We start from the raw sequence: 21,167 nt of genomic DNA, 5'->3' as shown, positions 1-21,167 counted from the left end.
CTTCCCTGTGTTACCCGCGTCATCCGTGTTCCTTGCCTTTTTAGAGTTATTAAATTATCCTTTTACCTGAACAGTCTGCAATTCGGGCCTGGCTGTCACCCGCTAACCGTGACAACTAGGGTAGAAACACACAAATATAGTGCATTGGTTAGTGTTTATATACCTGGATTTTAAATATAAGATAATATATATTTTTTGATACATTGCGGCAACTTGGCAAATCTACTTAAATTGGGAAATACACAGCCTAAATAGTATTATTCACACGACTGACATAAACATGAGGCCAATGCACGTTATGAATAGTTTAATCATCAACTAGTTGGTTTCTCGAAGTAGTTTATAATTTACACGAACAGAACGGCAACTCGCCTCTTGGTGCGCAATAAAGCGCGCAATAACCTTCTTCCTCTTCCGGGTGCTATTGGGCAGGCGGATTCAGACCAGACGTTTAGACGTTGAGCCTCTGCGTGCTGCAGCCAGGGCTTACTCGCTGTATTCGGCAGGCTTCTCACTTCCACCCAAGAGCCAGTCGGTAATCACTTTGGTGAGACACCTGGGTGATACATTAACGTGTTCTCTAGAATAAAGACGTTGTAAAACGTTCCCGATATGCGCGATAGCTTATTAGCAAGCGTAGCTAATGTTAGCACTCTTTACGATCATTTCCCGCACTTTGAAGTTACTTCTGTATTACTTCTGTACTATTTCCCGGGAAACAGGTTCACGTTAGAGATATGATACTTCATTATCAATTAAGCTTACTAAGATGTATTAATAGTAATAATGATAACCTCTGTTCTTTTGAGCCACCACATAGACTTGACCTGGCGGGTAATTCTGCGTTTTAATTATTCTACCGTCCATACGGGGTCGATTGTATTTCCCATTCATTGACAATTGTACTATTTAAAATAGTTAAATTTTTTGTTGCCATACCCCGAAAAGAATAAGCCTGAAAAAGTTGAGTGACATAATCAATCAAAAAGCAAAAAACTGTCAGTTGAACCTGAATTATATACCGTATACGTGCGCAACAGTCACACCGGAATTGCATTTTACTGTAGAGCTAGTGGGATGCACTTCCAACAGTGGAATGGGAGATGTCACTGTTTTAATGGCATTTTAGTTAAGTTAAGGGTACTTGGTAAGTCTCCCAAGGAGGCCTCCTTGGCAGGTACACACCGCTAGACAACGGCACTGATACCGTTGATGGCGACTTTAGTTCCCCGCGGCACATTGCTGTGATTTAGAGAGAGACCGGATAAACATGATCCAATATCTTAAAAACTTAAAACTACAACCACTCCATCAGCTGCCACTACAAGGATCTTCTAATGCGTTACAAACGTGACCAAAAGTGACGACTTTTAGTCAGCTTTTATACAATAACTCATCCGTGAACATGAGTCCGATTTTCACAGAGAATGATTGGGTAGACAACTACTCCCATGTTTCCACGTTACTTCCAACTGCTCTTTTGTTATTCTTTACCTTAAATAAAAAAGGTTCCTTGAATTTAGTTATCTCAACCTTAAGGTAATGTTAACTACAAAGTTAACTCTAACCTTGAAGGGCCGCTTCCTGTCCTACACCACGTCGGTGAAGCGAACGTTAATGTTAACCTAACTTTGTGCTCTTTTCGCAGAAATCGCCATAACGGAGCGGGACTGTGGTATGGATACCAACCAGGCGGTGCCCGTAGAGGTGGCGCTCCTGGAGCTCATGAAGAAGACCGGATACAGCATGATGCAGGAGAACGGCCAGCGGAAGTACGGCCCACCCCCAGGTAAGGATTTATACATATCCTGCTGTATATAAAATATGTTTATTACACAGGTCTTTTCAACGTTCCGTTCACTTGCATGGGCACTTCACAACTTCCGGCGGTCAATTATTTTTTGATAATTCATTGGCACCGGATGAATAATGACCGCTGTCAAGATAAACAAAAGGACTTTTTGCCTTTGGTATCACTCCGCACGTAGTCCGGTAACTTGTCAATGTAATAAGCGGGATACGTATCAACCCAAGCGCTATCGGTTGCTAAGCGACGACGTCAACGTCTTGGGCGGACTATTTCTCTGCTGACCAACACTATGAATGCTGGTAACAAATACATTGTAAATAAATTGTTTCGTTTTGGGAAGTAGCCGTGTAATAAGCGGGATAATGTATAGAACTTTGCCGGTCATTATCGTAAAATAAGCCCCTTCATGGCGAAGCAAGACACCTCCGCTGCGCGTCGGTGTCCTGTTCGCCCTGTCTGGGCTTATTTTCTCGATAATGACCTGCGTTCTATACATTATCCCTTACTTATTCTACTTCATTTAAGAATGCTCGATTCTGATTGGCTGGGAGGGGTGCATTAATCCGGCATATTGCCCGCTGACTTGTCGGTTCTACTTGCTGCTGACTGAGCACAGTAGATCAATACGCCGCTTGTATCGTTTTCTATCACATACATTTCAAACATGAGGTCCATTGATAGCCTACATTTATTCCAAATAAAAAATATTTGGAATAAGGAGTGCATGTTTGATCGATCGTCATTAAAGCTGACTTGATACGAATGCAGCAACTACATTATTAAACTAGTGATCAGATGCAGCCTTGTGTGGTTGCTATAGAAACGAGTTACCTACAGCTGTGCTAATGTTATTCAACGTAGTTCTAAAGGGAACTACTTTTCGAGGGAGATGAACTTAAACAGAGTATACATTTAATAAGCATGCAATACGAATAAGAAAAAGGCTAATTATTAAAGTATTATTTGTTTTATTATGTTGGCCGTAAGCCGCCCACGAGCCGGGCATATCAAACTGTTTATTGCCCTGCCTTGAGGGGATTATTCCTTACTTATAGTATAGACATATGTGTACTGCTATAATGAGTGTGTGAGTATGTGTACTACTGTGATGTGTGTGTGTATCTCTACTGCTGTAAGGATTGTTGAGTGTGTGTACTGGCGTAAAGAATGTCAGTACTGCTGTAATGAGTCTGGGAGTATGTGTCTACTGCTGTAATGAGTGTCCGAGTGTTTTTTTACTGCTACCCAATGAAATTGAGTTCATTGAATAGTCAATGCCAAACTGATGACAGACTATGAATGACTTTTAGGTACATATACCCTCCCAAATTATCTTGGATTCATTTATTTATCCTTTCACATACATGAGTTTTGGGAGTTTGCATTTCCAAATCTATTTCTAGGATCTTTTTTTAATTTTGACTGGTAATAGCATTTTAATAGAACACTGTCACAACACAAGAAAATGAATGTTTTCCTTTTAAATGTACTAACCCTAACCCAGAAGGCCAGAATTAACTTTAATTTATTAACTTAAATTAAAGCTGTGATAATTAAGCTAACCAGTCATTCGATCAAACTGCATATCATCCACTAGGATTGGTCGGTTTGAGGCTGTAGTACCCCCCCATTTGAATAGAGCATTATCCTGATTGGTTGTCAGGTTGGGACGGCCCGCCCCCGCCCAGGGGCAGCGAGGTGTTTGTTGGGAAGATTCCCAGGGACATGTATGAGGATGAGCTGGTGCCCGTGTTCGAGAAGGCCGGCTACATCTACACATTCAGACTCATGATGGAGTTCAGCGGAGAGAACCGCGGCTATGCCTTCGTAATGTACACCAAAAGGTAAGAGACACAGAGAGAGAGAGGGTTTCAGCACCAGAGAGAGAGAGCGGTACGGACCGTGGTAAGGGAAGTTTCTTTGTTTTACGGTAAAATGATCTAGTAAAATGATTAATCCGCCCAGGCTTGAAGCTCAAAGAGGTTGCTAGATTGGGGACACTGAAAGAACGCAAGCGCAAGATGAAATGTTGAGGTCGAGGAAGCCAGTATTTCCACATAGCATGTTTCTATAATAACTGTTGACAAGGGGTGGAACAGTTGACAAATTGCACTGTTCGGTTCAACACTTTTTTTGAACAAATTAACCGAACAATACATGCATTGCCCAAACCGTGGCTAGTGAACTGAAAGAAATTATGTTTTACTTGAACTGTTCCATCCGTACCGCTAACAATTTGTAACGCATTGTTCCCTTGCATTTTTTCTGTTCTCCTCTTCTCAAATCCTCTCATCTGCACTTATTCCCTCTCCTCTCCTCTCCCCTTAACCCTCTCTTCCCTCTTCACCCACCCTCTTCTAATCTTCTCTACTTTCTTCTCCTACCCCCGGCCTCTCTCCTCTCTGCTATTCTCTCCACTTCTACCCTCCCCTCTCTTATTCTCCTATCCCTGCTCCTTTTTCTCCCTTCTCTCTCCCCTATCGCTTCTCCCCTCTACCCTATTTTCCTACTCTCTAATTTCCCCTCTCTTGCTCTCCTCTCTCCTCCCGCTCTCTTCCCCTCTCTCCTCCCTCTATCTCCTCTCCTCAGAGAGATGGCGCAGAAGGCCATCCACATGCTGGATAACTATGAGATCCGACCGGGGAAGTACATCGGAGTGTGCGTGAGTCTGGACAACTGCCGTCTCTTTGTGGGCTCACTTCCCAAAGACAAGAACAAAGAGGAGATAATGGAGGAGATGAAGAAGGTACATGCACACACACACATACACACACACTCACTCACTCATGCACTCTCGCAATCTTTTATCTGTTGAGAATACTTGAATTGCTGTCAAAGCCATACTGCAGCCTCGACACTGTCCGATACTTGGTATTATATTGTACCCCTTAGCAGTTGCTTTGCTTATTTTATGAATTGTATGAACTCTAATGATTCTTGTACTTTTTGGGTTATATCTTCCTTGTTGAATGCACTTATTGTAAGGTAAAAGGTAAAAGTGTCAGCTATTTAAATGTAATGTAATGAATGGAGTCCCATCCTACTGTAGTCAGATTGACTGATTATTCTGTGATTTTTTGGGCAGGTAACAGAGGGAGTTGTGGATGTCATAGTGTATCCCAGTGCTACTGATAAGAACAGGAACAGAGGCTTCGCCTTTGTAGAGTACGAGTCCCACAAGGCTGCAGCAATGGCCCGCAGGAAACTCATACCAGGTAACACTCTAGCATACACACCAGTACACACTCGCATAGCTTTACACCGCACACGGCTCAGCTCTGACCAATCAGGGCATCTCTTTCCTGACTGGTTCGGATAATTCATCCTGCCTGTCAATCAATGGCGGAGAAACGTAACGAAGGAGGGAGCAGAGAAGGGGATGGTTTTTTGGTAGTTTAGATTGAAAGTCTGGCTATTAAATGACTTCATCATGGACTTAGATTTCGAAAATGCGAGTGTTTATATTTTATATTGTTTATATTATGTTTGAATTTGTTTTCTTTATTTCTAAGACGCAATTCGTTAAATCAAATCTGTTATCCTAAATGTGTTACTTGAACATAATTTTCCTTAGTGCGTCATCAATGTCGGTCGCCTTTTGCACCTAGAGATAAGAGAAACAAGTTGCTGCTGCACCCGAATGTGCTTTAAAACGGTTTGCATGTCAAGGTTTCCCCAGACCAAAAGCCTCAGAAGTACCGAAATACTTTAAATTAGCAGACAACCACGTGTCCGCTTTGTTCTAGGGATGGGCGATATGGCCTAAAATCCATATTGCGATATACATTGCAACCTATTGCGATAACGATATATATCACGATATATAAATCATAATAGAATCATTTCAGAACAGGTTACACAGACTCTAAGAAGAAAGAAAATTAGCATGTCGTTTTGAGAACATTTATTGTGCAAAACTGTGATCATACAACATAATGTTGTAGCTGCAGAGACTTTAACAAAGAAAAAATCTTCTGTGTAATGACTTATACTTCTCTTAATGAAATTAAAACTGGTGGTGTCTTGTTAATAAAGAAACGGATACTGTGAATTAGGGAAATACGTCCAGGCATGGCTATTTTAAATAAAGAAAAATCTTCCAAGTGTGTGCACAGATACTTGATATTAAAACATAAAAGTGCAAAATGAACGCATACAAATTTGAAATGAACATGAAATGAGCGCAATCACCAGCTCCTCCGTTTCGCTTTCAGCCATATTTACTTAGATGACGATGGTGCGTTGAAGCTGGTTGCAGCTCCTGGCTCTTTAAATTTCAGGGGTCGCGGATGATGCGTTGCAGCCGGTTGCAGCTCGTGGCTCTTTAAATTTCGCGGGTCGCGGATGATGCGATGCAGCTGGTTGCAGCTCGTGGCTCTTTTTAAATTTCGCGGGTCGCGGACGATGTGTTGCAGACGGTTGCAGCTCGTGGCTCTTTATATTTCGCGGGTCATGGATAGATCACGTCAAACATGCATTATCGGGATAGAGCAATATAACTAATATCTCTGTCGTAGGCCATTTTTTATCGTTCATATCGTATATCGTTTATATCGCGCAATCCTACTTTTTTCCCTGTGCAAAATGTAAATGACATACCCCAGCTGCATTTCTGCAATGCGCCACCACCTGGGCCCCGTTTCCCCGATATCGATGGATCTTCGCTCGTAAGATCATTCTCCCGATGGATCTTTCGAACCATCGATCATTTCTTTGTCGCGTTTCCCGAAACCCCTCTTGACATGAACGCACTGCATTCATGACGTCGTAGGATTGTAACTGTCTACTGACACGGTGCTGAAATGGGCTCCGTAGGAGGGGGAGACGCAGGAATGTCTCAGGAAAATTGTGTTAAAAAGGGTTAAAATATCTCCCCATCAAGGACAACAGCAGAGTAGCCTACGAAAAAAATAGACTGCAATTATATGAATGCTAAAGACATTAAAACACAATTGATTAGGCTTAAGCCGACATATATCAGTCCTAATCCTGAATGCACTGTGCGTTTCACGGCATTTTCCCCCCTGAAATAATTCCATATGACAAAAAATTAAAAATAGCTTGTGTGACAACTACATTTATCTTAATGGGCTGATTTCTGAAACATGCTTTGCGCAGCAAAGAGAGCCGACTTAATCTGATTCCGCATAAAGTTTCCTTGATTGATCATTTGATTGGCTATAAACTTTGATTCCAATTCTCACGCCCCACGTTGATGGCCACTTCTACATCTGTCGGAAGGGATATGCCGCTGTCAACTGCCAGGTGGTGTGCGACCATCAGGGCATCATCCTGGATGTTGTAGCGAGATGGCCTGGAAGCACTCACGACTCCTTCGTGTTCCGCGAGTCCTCCATCGGACGGCTGGCTGCAGCCCCCAGGGGAGAGTGGCGGCTCCTCGGAGACAGTGGCTATCCGCTTAGGCCTCACCTGTTCACCCCAGTGGCTAACCCGGGAGACGTCCACGAGGAACAGTACAACGAAGCCCACCGTCTGGCCCGGTCCATTGTCGAGCGCACGATCGTCAGGTGGAAATTGCGCTTCCGATGCCTCCACAAGTCCGGCGGAGGGCTCCAGTTTGCGGCAGCCAAGTCGTGCGCTGTGATCTGCGTGACGGCAATGTTGCACAACATTGCAGCCAAGGCTGGGGTGGCGTTGGGTGAACCGGACGAGGATGAGGAAGATCCGTTTCGGGACGGCCTCCCGGATTACGCTGCTGGTTTGGAATCACGCCGAAGAGTGATCGCGGCTTTTTTTTAACCCCCCCCTCCCCATGTCACTAAACATCCCCGTCAACGTGACCAATCCCCACCATATCCCAGCCTTTTGCCTGCTCCTTTTGCCTTTAATTTTTCTTTCATTCATTATTTTGTTTAATTTTTTGAGTTATTTTAGGCTATGTTTTATGAGTAGCCTATGTCACAGTCTGCACAAATCCACCCACTTTTTCTCACACATTTTGAGTGCCCTGCCTGCGCAAACATTTTCTGGACTGTCCCGTTTTATTTTGGCCATTTTAACATCTTTATTAATAAATAAATTAATAAACTAAGAACATAAAGGCGCAATGCGTTTTAATAAAACGCATCCAATACACGGAATGTCCGATGGTGACGCCACTGAGGCTATAGTAGGCTAACGATGCTCTCAGCGTCCTACGAGTACCCCTGGAGTACTCGTTAGTTATGAGCGTTTTCACAACGTTCGTTACCAACGATGCTTTCGGGAAACGCGGTGAAAACTCTACGATGCCCTTTCGACGCACTTCACGATCCACTTAGGCTAACGACGCTTTCGGGAAACGAGGCCCAGGAAAGAAGGCGTGCAGTTGCTACTCTGGAAGGATGAACGACAGAAAGGGCAAAAACACAGTGGGCATTCAATTAGCAGCCCGCTTTGCTATTAATAATAATAATAATAAGAAAAATAAATTCCTTTCATTTTTCCTATCCTACAGTGCTGAGATTTCAACTTTGGATGTAATTGTTTGATTTTTTGTTAGAAAGACATGGATATTCAACAGATATTTACTAACCTGATTGCAGTGATTGGCTCCAAGCAAAGCTGTCGGGAGAATAGACAAAAGCCTAACTAGCCACAATTAAACAGATATCTCACTATACTAACAGATATCTCACTGTTCCCAAGGGATTAAATTCACAGTTTAGATGTGTATCCCACTAGCTCTACAACATTAGAGCATTACAAGCTAAAGCCATCAAACTCAATTCTATGCATTTTTGGATGAAAATGGTTAGTTTTCGTTGAGGTTAATCGATTAATCGATATCATAATCAATATAATATTATGTTAGTGGCAGCCCTAATGTATACTGAGTGTGTTGTCTGTTAAATGTCCTTCACACCCACCAGCATCTGTAATGCTCAGCAGTACCGGTGGTTATCTGCTAGATGGCGACAGAGGATAGACTACTACGTTACATCTTTATGGGGACTTTGATGTGGAAGCGGACCATCTGTTTAAGCTTGAATTTTAAAACTTTGAGATTTAAAAAAATGCATATGGGGCTGAAAGGTCGAGGAAGGATGGGGGGGGTGCATGTTGTCCCCAAGGTTACGACCCGGGGCGAATTTATGATGCTCTTTTAGTAGCCAAACGTGGTTGTGTATATGTGTTTTAATCAGCAAAGTTGTATATGAAATACACCCCACACACCACCAATCTTTGACAAGTATGAAGCGAACATCTAAATCGGCTGACGAGAAAACATGAGCTTCACACATCCATTCACCTTTGCCTTATACAATAAGAGTCTGAAAGGCTTCACCCTCTCTCTGACGCCGTCATCAACAATGTTGGCCCAGACGGCGCAACACACATCCACGCCGACGGTGTCCCTTGGTTGTGATGTCGAGGAGTACACCAAAAGGCACTTTGATGTCACTAAAACAACACCTCCCTGTGTGCGGAGCCCAGTGGAAAGTTCACATACTGGTTGGCAGAGATTTGCAAAAACATAGGAATTTACCCCGGTTATCTCTAAGTCAGGGTCTTATTTCAGTGAACGTACTACAATGGCATACATTGCAATGTTAAAGATATCATGCATATTAAAACGTTTGAAAAAGATAAAAAAACATCCTGCGTGCAACACCCCTTTAAGTCAACCTAAAAGCGTGTGCTAAACTGCTCGGGTGCACACGTGCTCTCACTTGGAGAGAGACCATTAAATTGACTCCGCAGTACACAATCACTACAGTCTGTTGGCTCTCCCTTCTGTTGCCAGAGAGCTGATTGGTTACCTGCCGAGGGCCACATTTCACCAGCACATTAACCGAATGACGGTTGTAATCCTCCAAGCTTCTTAAACTGCCCCTCCGCCTGCCAGGGTTATGAGCAATAGGGAAATGAGTTACTGGGCGTTGATAACCACAACCTGGCAACCACACGTGCTGATGTCCCCTGGGTGTATTTGTGTGTGTGCACAACAGAATCACTACAGCTGTGGGGCCTCAACATCCAGGTGGACTGGGCGGAGCCGGAGAAGGACGTGGATGAGGAGACCATGCAGCGCGTCAGGGTCCTATACGTACGTTCCCCTTTCTCTTTCTCTGCGTTTCAATGCGCACCTGTCAACGTGTTCTACGTGGTATTGTTTCCGTGTTTAATATAAGTGTGTTTTTTTGTGAGGGTACATTGTGTGTGTGTGTGTGTGTGTGTGTGTGTGTGTGTGTGTGTGTGTGTGTGTGTGTGTGTGTGTGTGTGTGTGTGTGTGTGTGTGTGTGTGTGTGTGTGTGTGTGTGTGTGTGTGTGTGATTGTAAGGTTTCGATTTAGGCAACTAACCGGCCTGATACGACCAGTGTGTTTATTGTTTTGTTGTCCCGACGTGACTTTTTAATGGCCCGGGGCCATATTACCCCTACCACACACACACACACAGACACGCAGACAAATGTACAACCATTAAGTGTCAGTTTGAGACCACATAACTTTAAAACCAAGGGGCTTTGGATCCTGCAGTATCCAACATGGAGTCTGTCTGATGTGCTTCCTGTAAGTGCTGTTGGTGTTGTTGTTGTCATGGGGACTCACGCAGGGCTCTGAGGTCATCATTTAAGATGCCGGAAGGCCCAACGCCTGATGCATTGATACCTGATACTTTATTCTGGATGCTGCTTTATATACGCTTTCATCCAAATCCCACTTTCACTTCACTTTCTGCACACACACACACCTCTCCCCCTCTGTTTCCCTGCCTCGCTCTACCATCACGTCTCTCTCCCCGCCGCCTCAGTGCCTCACTCTTGTCTCTCTCCTTGCTGTGTCCCTGCCTCACTCTACCACCACTAGGGATCGACCGATTACCGGCGCCGATATTCGGCATTTTGACGCATATCGCCATCAGCCTTTTTTTTTGATCCAACGGCCGATAAGAGATCAATTTAAAACGGGGTTATTTTGGCTCTGATTCAGCCGCGCCTCTCTGTCTGCTGTCACTACGCTGTCTCCAGCATTGTCCAACCCACAGCACCATCTGATTGGTTACACGCTCTGGTTACACGCAGAGCCACGACAGACAAAAAAAAGCTCAAACAAACAGTGTTTTGACTATTATATTTACTTAAAAAGTGAAAACTGCAATGGTATAAACACCAAAACTGAAATTGTAAAAATTCTATAAATAACTATGTACAAATAAACAAAAATAAGTACAATAACAATGTGAAAATAAACAAAAATAACTACTTACATGATTCCCTCCCTCACTCCCTCCCTCCCCCTCCTTTCTTCTCCGGGCGTTTAGGCATCGTTCAAAATGTTTATAAAACCTGGGGAAGAGCCTGCTAGTTTACGCACACCCCATGCGCATTTGTTTTCTCAACCACACGTGAGACGGTGTTTGACATGCCGGATATCGTCAGAAAGGTATTTTCATTGGATATTAGGATATCTAAGGCCCGTCCCCGACCCTTTTGTGGACTCTTAGGAACATTTCAAGACCCAACATGAAGTATCAACTCATTGCTAAGGATCTCCACAACGACGATAAAGTTAGAATGGACCAAGGGAGGAGGAGGGTGAGGGGGGCTATTTTGTCATATTTATTCCACCGAATGGTTGACATTGGATGACATTCCTGAGATTCTAAGTTTTCAAACGGTGTATGACATGACCATATCACTCAACTGAATGATGCCGAAAATTGACTCAGCATGTTGGGGGGGAAGGGGTGGTGTAACTAAAACTTGCCTGCCGGCGGGATTTGACGATTAAGTGGTTAAAGGCATTTAAATGAAGTTAAGTGTTGGAGTTTGTATTATTCAAAATTTTGACACCAATATTTTCCCTTTTTCTGTAAATTAATATCGGCTCCAAATGTCGGTTATCGGCCCCCTTGACTACTAATAATCTGTATCGGTATCGGCCCTGAAAAAAACATATCGGTCTATCTCTAACCACCTACTCTCCCTCCGCTGTGTCCCTGCCTCGCTCTACCACCACCTCTCTCTCCTTGCTGTGTCCCTGCCTCGCTCTACCACCACCTCTCTCCTGCTGTATCCTGGCCTCTCGCTACCATCATGTCTCCCTAACCCTTTCCCCGCTGTGTCAGTGCCTCGATCTCTACCCATGCTCTTTCTCCCCCTGCTGGGAAATTGCCTCACTCTACCATCATGTCTCCGTCCTCACCCCCTGCTGTTTCCCTTTGTCGATCTCCCATCATGTCTCGCTCTCTCCATGCTGTGTCCCTGCCTCAGTCCAACATCATGTCCCTCTCCTCACTCCCTGCTGTGAACCTGCCTCGCTCTCCCATCATGTCTCACTCTCTCCCTGCTGTGTCCCTGCCTCGCACTACGAAAGCTGTCTCTCTCTTTCAATCCCTGCTGTGTCCCTGCCTCGCACTACCAAAGCTATCTCTCTCTCTCCCTGCTCTGTCCCTGGCTAGCTCTGCTAATGCTGGCTCTCTCTCCATGCAGTGTGGACGCTCGACCCATCCTGTCTTTCTCTCAACTAAGGATGGGCGTGTGGTCTAAAATCCATATTGCGATATACATTGCAGCCTCCTGCGATAACGATATATATCACAATATAAAAATCATAAATTAACCATTTCAGAACAGGTTACATAGACCCTAAGGAAAGCAAAACTGCTAAATGTATTTAAAAAAAATATAGAAATATAGTATGTCGTTTTGAGAACCTTTATTGTGTAACACTGTAATCATTCAACATAATGTTGCATATAAATTAATTTCAATTCAAGTACATTAGCTGCAGGGACTTTAACAAAGAATAAGCGTCAAGTATTGGGTTTCTTTCCTTTAGTACAAACCATTCTAAAAGGCACTACACTTAGTTTAAGTCCTTGGTTCTTAAATGTCAACCAAGCTGCAGAGAACAGGTAAAACTGGTCTCTTTTTAGATAAGTACAGACACTGAACTGACAATTAGGGTTGGGTATGATTAATTGATGATCAATCATTGATTGTTAAGAATTTTGTTGATCACGTGATATTTTTTATCGATCAAACGGAGGTTGTGTTCCATAGTGTGAAAGCGGAACAGCCAAGCCGTTGCTTGTCTATTTGATACAGATTTTGTCTGGTTGAATTGATTCCCGTGTTTAGTGCGCACTAAACCAGTTCGGTCCCTTGGTGCGGACATTCTGGGCTGTTGTGAATTAAAGCCCGACCGATATAGAACTTTTAAGGCCGATACCGATACGAATATTTTGTGATTTAAAAATCCGATATGCCGATATATCGGCCTATATATATATATATATATATATATATATAAAAATCCAGAAACGCGCAACAAAACAAACACATTTCCCTAACATTGGTTATTTGTAGTTATCCTTTAAATCCTTTTCACTCTCAGCTAACACGTAACAACAGCAAAACTGGACATGGTAGTCATGAATTAAGTCATGCTTATCGACTTTAGAGAATTGATGGGGATGTTCTTTTAATTGTTATTCAAGCAATGTATGTCTCATGACAGTTGCCAACTTACCATGAACACACTTGCACACATGAACAACACCGATGATCTCCGTCGATCTCCGTCATTCACTCTGCCAAACTCTGGCTGAATCAGCGGGTTTGGGCGTTAGAGCGCCCTCTGGTGGACCAACTTTCTTTTTTTTTTTTCTTTTTTTTTTATATTTATTTATCAGCCATTATAAATGCCGATACCGAATAGTTTGAAAAATGCCTAATATCGGCCGATAATATCGGCCTGCCGATATATCGGTCGGGCTCTATTGTGAATACAAACCATCAAACTCGGGAATGGACCAAACAGCCGGTCCGAGACCCAGCCGGAGGTGGTCTCGGTTCGCTTCAAAACAAACCCTGGTGCGAGGAGTTGGACCGGTCCGCAGATCAATGTATATCGTGCTGGATATCCATGATTGTTAGCTTTCACCGGCGCTCTCTCCCCCTTTTTTTTTTTCCTCCAACGCTTTAGCCCGCCCCAGACCTTTTTGTCCAATGATTAAATGTTTTTTGCACACATGCGGGTTTGTTGAATTGCGGGTTTGCGAAAATTAAACCAAAAATTATTTTTTTTATTTTGCCTCATCAACATGCATTATCGTGATAGAGCGATAGAATTAATATCACTAACGTAGGCAATTTTTTATCGTTCATATTAGGGCTGCAACAACGAATCGATAGAATCGATAAAAATCGATTACTGAAAGCGTTGGCAACGAATTCGGTCATCGATTCGTTGTGTCGCGCGATGAATACGTCACTCGTAGGCGCGGCACTGTTTACAGCCTGCCGCCGACAGGTTGGTTCATTCATGCACGCCCACAGCAAGCTTTGGCTGAATCTGAATACTCATCCTTGACTGAAATATAGTATGCATTTTGTAGTACGCCACAAATATAGCGCGTCCGAATGCTCAGTACGCATTGTGTAGTACGGAAAACGTTTCCGAATGCGTACTACCGCCACAGTAAACAACGGAGTTCACTATGCTATCCCACAACGCAACCGGAGTCTAGTAACGAACGAAGAAGAGATGGCTGACCCGACACCAACAGAAAGACGTCGTAGAATGCGGCGAAAAGAGACATTAAAAAGAGTAAAATAGTAAAGTAAGTAATTAAGTAAAAAGAGACATTTTTAATTCAATAGCAACGATGACAAGACGGAAAACAGGTTACTTATCAAGGTAATTTTGCCGGCATCTGAGGAGAGATACGTCATCTCCTAACTTCCGGTGGAGTTTCGGCGATGTTCGGAAGCATTTGGAGGCGTACGCATAGCTGTCAGCTGTAGACCGTACTACACTCACACTGTCAAGTGTACCTAGACCTATATAAAAGTCCGTATCCCTCTAGTCCAACCGAAAACTGTCAGCTGCTGCTGCTGCTGCAGACGGTGTGCAGACGGGCTCGGAGTTCAAAGCAGCGGTAGCAATCACAACCGTACGGTGTAGAAAGTCCCGTCAGTTAAAAATAGTAATCCAGTTTTTAAATCCATGTTAAAATCGGCAGGACAGCTAGTTAGCTTAAAAAAAAAAAGTCGCAAACAGTGTCAAATATGATCTGTTCAGATCGGCTCAGTATTATGATTGATGCGTTCAAATGCAAAAAAAAAAAAAAAATTGAGATTTTGTTTTCCCGGCAATATAAAATAGATAGTAAAGATGGAATTATGACCTGTTTAACGTCCTATCCTGAACTATGATCTTATCTTATCAGCAATTAAAGCAAAAATACAAGTAATATTTCAAGGAGTCTTGAAAATGGTAACGATCTCCTGTCATCTCAGTGAAATTAAGATGATTTAATTTATTTTTAACCGTTATTATTTACCGGTTAAAGATCTTATCGGTTGACCGGTTAACCATGGACTTCCCTTGTACACTGTATATATATATATATATATATATATATATATATATATATATATATATATATATATATATATAAATAAATGTATATCAAACATTGTCTGTTTTTTTTTTGTATTATCCCAGCTATGTTTTCTTATTTTTTTGTCATTTAACATTACTTTTAATAGTTGCGGGACATTGGAGCAATAACCTGGTGTTTTTACACTTCAGTCTGCACTGTGTATTTGAAGTAATGTTCCGTTTTTGAATAAAGATGCGGCAATTCATTCACTATTTTTTTTATCCGATTCATCGATTAATCGATAAAATAATCGACCGATTAATCGATTATTAAAATAATCGTTAGTTGCAGCCCTAGTTCATATCGTATATCGTTTAAATCGCGCATTACTACTCTCAACCCGCTGTGTCCCTGCCTCACTCTACCTATCTACTACACTACTGTACTCAGGATGTAGGAGAAGACCTTTTACTGAGCTGCTTCGGAAGCTTCACATGTTCACACACCCAAAGTGATGGTAATTATAAAATATCAATAGTAGTATATAATAGTATCAAGGCTGTATCCCTTCCCAGGTCAAAGTTGGAATTGATTGATATTGGAGTTTTTTGGATCAATCAATTTGAATGTCAGAGCGACATTCATTTTCTAACGACAGCATAGAAAACGCATCACTCAGCATTTCTCTCTTAACAGCTCATGAGCTTATTCATTACTTATTCTGATATATATTGTTGCGCACGTAGTCTCGGTCTGAACGCAGTGCTTTGCCAACGTATTACTTTTAACACTCCACCACTCCACCACCACGGCTTTGATCAATTGTGAAATAATGGGCAGGAGGCAGAGCGCAACGTTCAGACGGGCTCCGTGTGTGCTCGGTAGATGGAGTGATATCAGAACTAAGATGTCCTGAAACGTAATGTCTAAAAACGGCAACCAACTGTAAATTTAAATGTTTCTGGTGCTGCACAATGTCCACCAGCCTCGTAAATCAGCAGGAGTGACGAGTGAATTTAAGACTAGATTTCTGTCTGTTTTATATGGATCTGATGTAAGTCTACAATCATAGAGCTAGAGAAATAATAATGTATTTCATGTAGGCTACGGTGTCTCGCCTTATTTGCTAAAGTGAAGCTGCGAGGGGAGCCTGATGAATGTACCCCTGCTGGACGCAAGTCTCAGGACTCAGTGAGCTGTGAATGTGCAAAACAAAGCAGCTAAAATACATTTCTTAGAGAAAAAAAGAACATGCAAAGCGGTGAGTAAGAATCCTTAACCTCTGAACTTAACATGCATTTTTATAGAATCCAGGAAAAGAAAGCAATGCAAAGTTGGAAGGTTTCACCTGCGTGCTAGAAAACCCTAGCCGCCAACTGTGTTGAGCAGTCCTCAGCGTCCACTCCCAAAGAGAGGCAGATGGAGGATCCCGCTAGCAGGCGTAACTGACGTAGAGCAGCATAAGCCGGCTTTATCAAAAGCAAGGATGAAGCTCTAGCTTGCCGGTGAACACACCGAGTGTGCGACACTGACAACAGAAGTATGCGACGATAGATAAAGTCCACACAAGCACATGATATCACACATAACCTCCTCAATATATGCAAAGCATATAATAGAAAGGGGTTACATAACGAACAGCACATATTATCAATGGTTTGAGGACAGGGTAGTGACGACGCTGGGTAGAATCCATGAACATAGTAAGGAACAACCGGTCCCACCTAATCTCAGCCTAACCCTGGAACCCGACCACGTGACAGGAGAGATAGGCTTAAGCGAAGAGCAACGTTACGAATCGGAACAGCTCAGAGAGACAAGCCTAAAGCTAAGCTGTTGAAGGAGACCCCGACTCCAACACGGAGTGGCCGAGTGAGCCCCTGGTCATGTCCAGCATGTTAAAGCAGGCAAGGGGCCGGGGAAGACCATGACGCAGCCGTGCAAATGTCCGCCACCGATACACCCTTGGGTAAAGCCGTCGAAGCGGCCATGTCCGTGTAGAGTGAGCTCTCACACCCAATGTTTAGGCTAAGCCCTACTGATTGTAGGCTAAGCAAACACCCTCCCATATCCAGCGACATAGGCTGCTTAGGGAGGGAGCGCCCCTTGGCAGCGTCACCCCACCACACAAACAATTGTGTAGATCGGAACGCAGCCGAGAATTGCACAAACAATCACCAATGCCCTCATCGGACACAATAAATTGCATCGTCACTTCTGATTCACTAGAATGAGGCGGGGGAAGGTTATGCGTTTCTGATTCGTTCATATCAACAAAAAAATAAGGATGTTACACAGAAAAGTTCTAAGTGCAAATCGCTCAAACATAGTGCTGGACCGGACTGAACCGGGAGGGGGGGGGGGCTATTGGTGCAACACTAATGTCTAGTTATATACATGCATGCGGTTGCAAGCCTTTTGCCCTTGCCTGAGTCGCCCCACCATGTGTTCCCCGGCGTGTGTCCAGGTGCGTAACCTGATGCTGAGCACCAGCGAGGAGACCCTGCAGGAGGCGTTCTCCTGCGTGCGCCCCGGCTCAGTGGAGCGCGTGAAGAAGCTGACGGACTACGCCTTCGTCCACTACCGCAGCCGGCAGGACGCGCTGGACGCCCTGCGCCTCATGAACGGCACGCTCATCGACGGCGCCCTGGTCACCGTGTCCCTGGCCAAGCCCGCGGCGGGCAGGGACGGAGGCGGCGCCACGTGGAGGCACGGCGGCGGGGGCGGGAACCGAGGCTACGTGGGGAGGAACCCCGCCATGGCGGGGGGTGGCAGAGGAGGTGGAGACGGCCTGTTTCTGTTTCAGCGCGAGAACGGAGGAGTGGAGGGGAGGAGATGCACCACCCCGGGGCCTCCCGGGCTTCTGCCGGCATGCCTGGGAAGCCCTGTGTACCTCGGTGGAGCAGGAGGTGAGGAGATCAACCTGCACTTTTCATGTATGGCTCAGAGGAAATATAATGTAGTTGTTGCTGAAAGGTTATGGGTTTGATACCCAATGTCCACAGTCTGACTGTAGTAATCCTATAGCCAGAGGCGCCCACTCACCCCTACCTGGTACTTTATGAGATATATCTGAAATCACTGTAAGTCCCTTATTCCCGAGAGCAGTTGGCTTTAGAACGTTGAAGGTGTTTTCGAGAGGTCAGTGCCAGGGCCAAGGTTATAATTGGTTTAACTTTGAGCGCAGTTCCAAGCTCTCTGTGACTCCCAGGGTAGCGCCAACGCTGGGTTGAACTTGAACTTCAATGCTCAATGGCATCAGTGTCACTGCCAGCCAGGCGTATGACCCCCCCTTCTGACTAAACCTATTTGAAGTACAACGTCTCAAAGCGGTGCTGAGTGACAGCAATGGTTAGCGGTGTGATGTCCATGTATTGACGACGGACGATAGCAGACCTGCACTGGTTGTGAGGAGTAGCAGAATAGGTGACCGGGAAATAGCAAGGAAGGATGGGAGAGTAGAGGAGGAGGAGGGATGAGAGCAGAGGAGAAATAAGAGAGCAAAGGAGAGGGGAGAAGAGCGCAGTCGAGAGAGGAGGAGGGAGCAGGGGAGAGAGGAGGATATGGGGAGAAAGGAAAAGGAGATACCAGCGTCATGGTCGAGAGGAGTAGAGAGCTGGTTATAGATGAGGATTGAGCAGGTGAGAGAGGAGTAGAGGGCAGGGGGAAGGAGAATGAAAATAATAAACTTAAATGCACGCTCGAGGCCCACAAGGCAAACATTACATTACATACAAGAATACATTATATCAATATAAAAAGGAAAGAAGAAATAGAAATACCAGAGACGAGAGTCCGACGTGTTATGCGCCATCACACCAACAGCAGAACGGTTATCCAAATAACAAGGAAGTGTACAACACTTGCGTTACAGTCCTGGAGCTCTATATCTAAATAATATCATATAATACATAGATATCTATATCATATAACATATTGTGTGCGCCTCCAGACGATATTATGAATCACAAACGACTTTGTCGGGTTCTGCAACGTCTCTGGTTCTTCCACTTTCACATCAACTTGAAGTCGACTGAACCGCGCGCTGCCGGCTGCCCGCTGCCGGCTGCCCGCTGCCGGGCGATGGTGCCTCGCGGCAACCGGCGGCATGTCGCAGTTCATGTACTTCAGCGAGTCAAACCAAAGTTCCTTTCCCCCAATTCCTTCTCAACCATGGCTCAGATAACCCCCACGACAGTATTTTGTGGAAATACAAGACGCGTCAAAGAACCGACAAGAAACACTTGCGTTACAGTGTGTGTATTCACACACACACATGTGGCGCTCGCACGGTCGAGTCTCATTGGCGGGCCAACGTCTCTGGGCGGGCCAGGCAGAGTAAGGGGAGGAGCTGAGATTCCTGATGAGGTCATGAGCACAGACATTTCAAATCAGCGCGCTTGAGCCTCCGTTTTTTCAAAGGCGAGCAGAACAGCTAGTGCTAGTTTTACACCAAACGCAAGTTTTAGCCACTCGGGTACCATAGGCAGGCTAGGGGAACTCATATTTATGTTAGAAAACCTCCCAAAGTGAGATTTTCATGTCATGGGACCTTTAACGAAATTAACACTGGTTGTAGTCTTTTTGCTCGGTTCGCCGTATCAACAGTAGGGCTAGAACCGAGCGAAAAGACTACAACCAACCCCCCTTGCAATGAGCAATGAGTCTCCCAACCGAAATCAATGGATTTACAAAATGCCAAATAAAACACCACAGAAACTGTATTTCGCTGCCAAACAAAAAAAAAAGAAGATAAGGATGTCTGCATTGCCTTGGGTGAGTGTAGACTCTAAACTCTCCCCAGGCAATGCAGACATCCTGAATTGTAAATCCAGGGTTACGGATTATTTACTATCCTATCCATGTTAAAAAGAAGGAATAATGCCTCAGATTGCACATTTCTTAAATATTGACCATGCTTAAAGGAAGCAGGATTATTACCTAATTTTTCACTTTATTTTGTTTTGACACAGTTGAAGATTTTATTTAAAGTCACATTTGTCTTGTTATCTTTATTGTTGTCGTTGATCCGAAAAGGATCCGACCCGTGACTCAAAAACCGTGACACAATCCGAACCGTGAGCTTTGTGATCCGTTGCACCCCTAGAAAAAATCCATGAAGTGATTGCACTGATCTTCTGTGGTAAGTGGGGGGATTGTGGTTTGAGAACATGGTTGAAAGAAAAGAAGAGTTCTGAATTTCCTGGATGGTTTCTGACGGCGTCAGAGTAAAAAAGGGACCTTGCCTCTTTAAGGGACTTTGAATATTGTAGTTGGCGATCAAAGTAGTGCCCAATTGTTTCTGTGATACATAAGAACATAAGAAGCTGGAAAAGTTTTTCAGTCAAACATGTCTTTAAAGTAAACTTTTGCGTCTCTTTACCTGCGTGGACTACTATGGATTTTGGCAAGCATCACAAGCAGTGAATGGGGAACTAGATATCTTCCACGCAATGTTCGATAAATGGTGAAATAGCAGGCTGGAGACAGAGCGTTAGGTTCAGGCATCACATGTACTCTGTAGAGAGTCAATGTCAGGCCTGCTGTTTTCGTCTGTTCCCGTTAACAACTGATGTCACTTGTGAGCTATCCAACCATTACTTTCACGTTCCCAGCAAGCCTCCTACCCTAATTAGTTCAGAAGAAAAACACGTAAAAAATCTAAATAATATCAAATATATAGAGAATCACAGATTCTTGCAAAACACCGGGGGAAACCCTGGGCAAAGGACTAGAGAGATGGAGGGAAAGGAGGGGGACCAGGGAAGAGGGGCAGAGAGCTGGAGAGAAAGGAGGGGGACCAGGGAAGAGGGGCAGAGAGCTGGAGAGAAAGGAGGGGGACCAGGGAAGAGGGGCAGAGAGCTGGAGAGAAAGGAGGGGGACCAGGGAAGAGGGGCAGAGAGCTGGAGAGAAAGGAGGGGGACCAGGGAAGAGGGGCAGAGAGCTGGAGAGAGGAGCAGGGACAAGGGGGGAGAGGGGGAGAGAGAGGAGGAGGGACCAGGGGGGAGAGGGGGAGAGAG

At 44.3% G+C, this 21,167-nt stretch overlaps 1 protein-coding gene across 2 annotated transcripts in view; it reads left to right on the top strand.

The window, feature by feature from the left end:
• Window positions 1-407: 407 nt before the first annotated feature.
• Window positions 408-21,167, top strand: part of rbm46 (RNA binding motif protein 46) — a 52,099-nt gene continuing 31,339 nt past the window's right edge. The window contains exons 1-7 of one of the 2 annotated variants that reach the window (XM_030339214.1): window positions 408-535; window positions 1,649-1,789; window positions 3,474-3,654; window positions 4,400-4,556; window positions 4,896-5,025; window positions 9,763-9,860; window positions 17,615-18,056. In XM_030339214.1, the coding sequence (XP_030195074.1) occupies window positions 1,678-1,789; window positions 3,474-3,654; window positions 4,400-4,556; window positions 4,896-5,025; window positions 9,763-9,860; window positions 17,615-18,056 (1,120 nt within the window). In that variant the 5' untranslated portion in view covers window positions 408-535; window positions 1,649-1,677. Of the gene's footprint in view, window positions 548-1,648; window positions 1,790-3,473; window positions 3,655-4,399; window positions 4,557-4,895; window positions 5,026-9,762; window positions 9,861-17,614; window positions 18,057-21,167 lie in introns of both variants that reach the window. The other variant, XM_030339213.1, reaches the window with a different exon arrangement.

Source organism: Gadus morhua, chromosome 17, assembly GCF_902167405.1.
Source record: "Gadus morhua chromosome 17, gadMor3.0, whole genome shotgun sequence".
NCBI classification, from domain to species: domain Eukaryota; kingdom Metazoa; phylum Chordata; class Actinopteri; order Gadiformes; family Gadidae; genus Gadus; species Gadus morhua.
This window is presented reverse-complemented; position numbering and strand designations above follow the sequence as displayed.